The sequence below is a fragment of the Penaeus chinensis genome, chromosome 10 (assembly GCF_019202785.1).
Source record: "Penaeus chinensis breed Huanghai No. 1 chromosome 10, ASM1920278v2, whole genome shotgun sequence".
NCBI classification, from domain to species: domain Eukaryota; kingdom Metazoa; phylum Arthropoda; class Malacostraca; order Decapoda; family Penaeidae; genus Penaeus; species Penaeus chinensis.
In genome coordinates this window covers 36,898,508-36,906,007 of record NC_061828.1, presented here as the reverse complement: position 1 = coordinate 36,906,007, position 7,500 = coordinate 36,898,508, and the positions used below count along the sequence as shown (strand labels likewise).

Here is a 7,500-nt window from a genome sequence, read left to right as displayed (position 1 = left end):
TACGAGATGTCTGTCGGTCCTCATGGTTCAGAAGCTGATACTGGCAGTGAGAATAGCCACCTTTTCCGTGACTTTGCTAGGTCCCAGAAATTGAGGATTTCTGGCTCCTGGTATCAGCGTTCTGACCCGCATCATTGGACTTGGTACAGCGATATGGGTAGTGTGGCCAAGGAGATCGACCACATCCTCGTTAGCACTTGGTGGAGGATCCTCCAGAACTGCAGGGATATATTGAAGTGCCGAGTTCTGTGGAACTGATCATAGATTAGTTGTGGCTACTCTCCTAGGGTGTTTCATTTGGACAGATTGAAGGAGGACGAGTGTGCCCGGGGGTTTGCTGAGGCGATTCTCACAGCACTCGAGGGCCTGACAGACCCTGTTCTTATGTGGGATACCTTCAAGTGTGAAACGCTTGATGCTGCTCAGGAATCCATTGGTGAACACCCAAGAGCAAGACAGAATGCCATCTCGCAGGAGACACTGGAAGCCACATATGCTTGTTGTGCGGCTCGATTGTCAGGGGATCGCAACTTGCACCGTTCTCTGGTGCGCAGGACTAGGTCACTGTTGAGAAGGGATAAGGACAATTTATCAGTAATCTTGCAGAGGAGGTCGAAAGCCATTTCTTAGTAAATGACCTTCGTCCTGCCTACCAAGCCCTGAGAAAGCTGAACTCCAAGCCCTCCTCACAGATGACTGCAGTCTGCTCAGCAAGTGGCCAGATAATCTCAGATCCTGATGGGGTGCATGTGCATTGGGCTGAGTATTTTGAGCAGTTGTATAAGGCTGATCCAACAGTTAACTTGGATGCGGGTAATTACCCGCATCCAACAGTTAACTTGGATGCGGGTAATGTTGAGATTCCTCTGCCAGACCCACCCATCAGCGAGGATCCACCCTCCCTGACTGAAGTCAGGGTGGCGATCTCCAAGCTGAAGAGTGGTGTAAAGCAGCAGGTGTTTGTGGCATCCCAGCCGAATTGTTAAAGGCTGGTGGAGAACCTATGGCAAGGGGCTTGCATGCAGTCCTGTCTGCCATCTGGCAGACTGGTACCTTTCCCCCTGACCTGCTGAGGGATGTGGTCATCCCTCTCTGGAAGGGGAAAGGGAATCGGTGGGACTGCAGCAGGGGTCATGAAATCTCTCGACAAGAGTATTTGGAGATGCCGGTACCTACTTTCAAGGCCCTGATACTGCCAGTTTTACTCTATGGTAGTGAAACTTGGACACTATCTTGTGCTCTGGAATCTCGTCTTGATGCCTTTTGTAACAGTTACTTGCGCCGGATCATGGGGTACAGTTTGCGGGACCATGTGTCCAACCAACGGCTGCACCGTGAGACCGGTACAGGACCTGTTACTTGCACAATCCATGAACGCCAACTCAGGCTATACGGCAACTTGGCTCGATTCCCGCAGGATGACCCTGCTCATCAGGTTGTCTCTATCCGTGACAACCCTGGGTGGAGGAGGCCTGTGGGACGACCGAGAAGTTCGTGGCTTGGGCAGATCGATCAAACCTGTCGTGAGGAACTAGAGATGGGCCGGGCCCCTGCCTGGCCGCTCGCAATGAAGGACCCTCGTAGGTGGAAACAAAGGGTGGATGCGGCTATGTGGCCCTGCTGGCGTTAGCTCCCAAATGATGATGATGATGATGATATATTTATATGTATACATACATATATACACATATATATGTATACATTATTTATATAAGTATATATACATATATATGTATGTATATGTATCTATATATGTATATGTATATATGTGTATTATATATGTATATATACACATATACATATATATTCATATATATACACATATGTATGTATATATATGTATATCTACATAACTATATATGTATATATACATATATAAGTACATATTAGCATAAATGTATGTATATATATGTATATTCATACATATATACATTAACATATTCATGTATATTCATACATATATACATTAACATATTCATGTACAAATTATATATATATATATATATATATATATATATATATATATATACACACACACACACACACACACACACACACACACACACACACACACACACACACACACACACACACACACACACACACACACATACATGTATATGTATATATGTATACAAGTATATACAAGCATATATATGTTTATGTATATTATATATATACACATATATATATATATATATATATATATATATATATATATGTACACACATATACATATATAAACATATATAGATATACATATATATACACATATGCATATATAGATATACATATATATATACATATATATATACATATATATACACATTTAAGTTTGTATATATATGTTTATATATGTTCATATATGTATGTATACATGTATGAACATATATAAACATATAAATATATATGTATATTAATTTATATATATATATATATATATATATATATAAAATTTTATTGATGTTAGATTTATTACTTTTTAAAATATTAATTTGTCTTTTTTCCCATTATATATTTATTGTATTAGCACATCTACAGTTTTCTTTTGTTTTTTTCAGGCAAAAACTGTATGTCAAGTCGACTACATGGACAGGGCCAATGTCTATAACGATGATGAATTTGATGTATTCAGTAAAAAAGAAGTTGATATGTCAAAAATTCATAAAGGCAAGAAGTCTGATAGGCATAATAAAGAAAACATGGACAAAGCAAGTATAGACAAGGTAGTTATGAGCTTTAAGGTTGTTGTATTTGTTCTCATAAAGAAAGGAAAAGTCATTCAAATATCCTTGTGGTGTGCAGTATATGACAAATGATAAAATTCTTATACTATTTTTTTTTTTTTTTTTTTAATATATATATTTTAGACAAGATATACATGTCACAATTTTGATAGAAATATCTGTATATTGCAATATGTAGTTATAGGGTTAACTTTCCTGTGTAAACCAGATATGGAAATATGTGAAGAACATAAATTGATTTTATGGGAGAGATTTGGCCTTAAAAATAGGTAAAAAAAGCAGCAAATATTTGAAACCTATTTTAGAAGGTTGCTAATAGCCTTGCATAGTACCCATTTCTTTGTTTTTTCCAGGTGAAGGAGATAGCAAGAATGTATGATGAAAGAGGAGGAAAAAGCATTTATGAAGATGAGCTCATGGTTGATGAGGATGAAGAGGAGGAATACAATAAATGGAACTATAATGATGAATACGATGACACCTATGATGATAATGATACAAGAAACATTGATGACTTTGAAATTGATAAAAAAATAAAGAAGTAAGTTGGCATGTTAGATAAGTTTGGCCACATATTTAGTCCATAATCTGCCCTTAGAAGGAATTTTTTTTTTTAGCTTTTCTGTGCTTTTTTCCGAGTTTCGTGTATTGTGAGACTACAAGCAAAGAATCTGTACCTTATGCTACAGAATTTAAATGTAAGATTATGACATAGTTGGTGTTCTCTTTTCAGACGTCCTGGTATTATTGGAGCTGGCGCACTGAATAACCGCTTCCAGTATGATGATGATTCAGACGAAGAAGACATGGAAGAGGAGACTCAGACCAGTAATCAGCAGGAAGCTCCGGGGACTCAGGGTCCAAAGCAAGGGTGAACCACTGTTTCAGTTTTATTGAGTTTACAGTTTATATTGAAATTTAATTGGGTTTGATTTGATATGATTTTTTTATGACTGTAGATAGTTGTTACAAATATGTTTACACAAAGTCATAAGTTCTCTTTTAAGTGGTTGTATAAGAGGTTGCCTGAAAAAGTAAAAGGGAGTGTGATCCCTTGTATAAAGACTTTTAAACAGATCCATCATTGAAAGATTTCAGTTTAGCTTCTTAAGTCACTCTAAAACATCTACGGGATTATTAGTATTAATGGCAGTCCTTCATCAGATACCCTGGTGGTGCACGGCCAAAGAACAAAGGCACCACGAGAGGCGTGCAAAGGCTTCAGGGCAAAAATAAATCAATCAAGCCGAAAGGAAAGACACCCACCCCAGAAAGGGAACAGCAGGAAGAACCAAATAAATGGGAGGAAGAACCAAACAAACCTAAAAGCTCGGGAGTCAATTTTATACCTTTCTGCGAGAATCCGGAGGACGTCAGGAAGCGGAGAGAACAACAAAGACTGAATAATATGGCAAATAGAGGGTAAGTGTGTTAACGTTAATGTTTCCTTAATTATATTTTTGAGAATTGGTGGCATTTTAAAATTCAATATGTAGATATGCATGTGAATGGATGGCTGGATGGATGGATGGATGGATGGATGGATGGATGGATGGATGGATGGATGGATTGATAGATAGATGGATGGATGGATGGATGGGTGAGTGGGTGGATGAGTGGATGGATGGATGGGTGGAGGATGGATGGTAGGATGGATGGATGGATGGATGGATAGGAGGGTGGGTGAATGGATGGATGGATGGATAGATGGACGGGTGGGTGGATGGATGGATGGATGGATGGATGGATGGATGGATGAATGGATGGGAGGGTGGATGGATGGATGGATGGGAGGATGGATGGATGGGTGGGTGGGTGGGTGGGTGGATTGATGGATGGATGGTTGGGAGGGTGAATGGATGGATGGATGGATGGGTGTTTGGGTGGGTGGATGGTTGGATTGATGGGTGGGTGGAGGATGGAGAATGGAGCAGGAAGGATGGAGAATGGAGGATGGAGGATGGAGGATGGGTGGGTGGATGGATGCATGGATGGATGGACGGGTGGGTGGGTGGATGGATGGATGGATGGGAGGGTGGATGGATGGATGGATGGATGGATGGACGGGTGGATGGATAGATATATGGATGGGAGGATGGATGGATGGATGGGTGGGTGGGTGGGTGGGTGGATTGATGGATGGATGGTTGGGAGGGTGGGTGGATGGATGGATGGATGGGTGTTTGGGTGGGTGGATGGATGGATTGATGGGTGGGTGGAGGATGGAGAATGGAGGATGGAGGATGGGTGGGTGGATGGATGCATGGATGGATGGATGGATGGATGGATGGATGGAAAGATGGGAGGATGGATGGATGGATGGGTGGGTGGGTGGATTGATGGATGGATGGTTGGGAGGGTGGGTGGATGGATGGATGGATGGATGGATGGATGGGTGTTTGGGTGGGTGGATGGATGGATTGATGGGTGGGTGGAGGATGGAGAATGGAGGATGGAGGATGGGTGGGTGGATGGATGCATGGATGGATGGATGCATGGATGGATGGATGGATGCATGGATGGATGGGTGTTTGGGTGGGTGGATGGATGGATTGATGGGTGGGTGGAGGATGGAGAATGGAGGATGGAGGATGGGTGGGTGGATGCATGGATGGATGATGGATGGATGGATGGATGGATGGATACATGGATGGATGGGAGGATGGATGGATGGGTGGGTCGGTGGATTGATGGATGGATGGTTGGGAGGGTGGATGGATGGGTGTTTGGGTGGGTGGATGGATGGATTGATGGGTGGGTGGATGGATGGATTGATGGGTGGGTGGAGGATGGAGAATGGAGAATGGAGAATGGAGGATGGAGGATGGGTGGGTGGATTGATGCATGGATGGATGCATGGATGGATGGATGCATGGATAGATGGATGCATAGATGGATGGATGGATAGATGCATGGATAGATGGATGGATGGATGGATAGATGCATGCATGGATGATTGGATGGATGTATTGATTAGCCTAAGTTAATAATCCCATATACAGAGAGCTCAATTTTTTAAAATGAGATCAGCTAATTGACCAAAAGAAATCTTGTTGATAGATTAGCATCTTGAGACATGCAAGTGGTGAGGTGTTAGTTACTTCTACATTTTAATGTTTTGCATATCAGATATAGAGGCAGAGGAGGAAGACCAGCAAGAGACACAGAAACTCAAAATGGTTTTGATGGAGAGAAGAGGCCCAAGGTGTCTACCAGCTCAAACAAGAACAGCGGTAAAAGCTGGCGTTCTGGGGAATGGAACGAAGATGACGACAAAAGACATGGAGGCAAATGTAAGTGGAGAGAATTATACATATATCATTGGTTGATATATGTATATGTATTTATGATTTTGTTTTGCCTTGTTTATTTTGGTTGAATATAAAGTTAGGATTCATTATGTGGTAATATATCGGCAATGCTCACTGGCTGTTTTAGATTTTAACCCAATCAGCCTGGATAGCAAGAATACATGCCATGTCCACTGTAATGTAAGATTATCTATTGTCTTTACACATAGATGGCTCTACAAGTGCTTAGTCACCAAGGAGTCAGTTATTAGTTCTGTCTATCTCACCTGTTTATCCTTTTCCTTGATATTTGGAAAGCTTCATTTGTATTATTTTATTATCTTTAATGTTATCAACATTTTATTAACAATTTGATAATCATAATATCAATACAAATAATAACAGTATCAGTATTAATAGTATTAGAAAGAAAAACACATTTTCCTGCAAATTGAAGGAATTGGGAATTCAGGTGCGGTTATTAGGGCCTACTGATAGATTTCATGGTGACTGAGCTGATGTGGAGCCATCTGTATGTAACAAAATTAAAGAAAAACTACAGGGGACAGAACCTATATCTCTTGTCAGTGGATTAATTTAGGACTAAGGTGGATGTAGGATTGCTTAAATTTATGAGCTGACAAAACATACTTGCCTTTTACACAGACAAAGAAGACACAAATCATGGAAAGATGCAGAGCAGGGATTACCGCCACAAGATGATCCATAAGAATGAGCACAAGCGGCAAGGAGCACAAGCCAAATTCAACAGAAATAATTAAGTGGTTGAATTATGAAGGATTTAACTTAATTCCAAGGGTTTAAGTTACCAGAGATCTGTCGTATGGTATGTGTCAACTAAAACTAAAAAGTGCTATCACTAGTATATAGAAGATCTATATAATTGGTCATATCAAAAGCTTTAACTTTTCAGAGCAGCATAGGTACCCATTTGGAGTATTTGGAGTGCAATTCTATAGAAGTGAAAAGTGAGAAAAAAAAAGTATTTTTGTGATATGCAATTATTAATAAACTTGTTAAACACTGTTTTGGGTTACTAGTAATTTGTTGAGAGTACAGCTAACTTGGAGTTATCTTGCTGTTTGTGATATAATTAAAATTTAAGCAGGTACCTATAAATCTTTATATCATCAGCTACTGGAGTTATTGATTACAAAATGTAATGAATAGTAACTTTTATATTATTTTATTTTATGATATGCAAATATAAGTGGATTTGTTAACATGCTAATGTTTTGAATAATCCTATATCTAGTAAGCTAACTTGCTTTGTGCTATGGAAATATTTATGCATGAAGTTGAAAGAGGTGCATGATTGGCTAAAAGATTTGTTTCTTGTTCATAATTATCATATTAAATATTTTCCAACACTTGAATTATAATTAGAAACCGAATGATGATCTGAAAAGCACAAAGCAAATGGTTAATGCACTATTCCATAA

The 7,500-nt window shown here is 39.7% G+C and overlaps 1 protein-coding gene across 1 annotated transcript in view; it reads left to right on the top strand.

The window, feature by feature from the left end:
• LOC125029494 (activating signal cointegrator 1 complex subunit 2-like) overlaps nucleotides 1–7,283 on the top strand; it is a 19,566-nt gene extending 12,283 nt beyond the window's left edge. The window contains exons 12-17 of the mRNA XM_047619410.1: nucleotides 2,562–2,726; nucleotides 3,101–3,288; nucleotides 3,481–3,618; nucleotides 3,912–4,169; nucleotides 5,877–6,040; nucleotides 6,704–7,283. Of these exons, the coding sequence (XP_047475366.1) occupies nucleotides 2,562–2,726; nucleotides 3,101–3,288; nucleotides 3,481–3,618; nucleotides 3,912–4,169; nucleotides 5,877–6,040; nucleotides 6,704–6,819 (1,029 nt within the window). The 3' untranslated portion in view covers nucleotides 6,820–7,283. The remainder of the gene's footprint in view (nucleotides 1–2,561; nucleotides 2,727–3,100; nucleotides 3,289–3,480; nucleotides 3,619–3,911; nucleotides 4,170–5,876; nucleotides 6,041–6,703) is intronic.
• The last annotated feature ends 217 nt before the right edge of the window (nucleotides 7,284–7,500 follow it).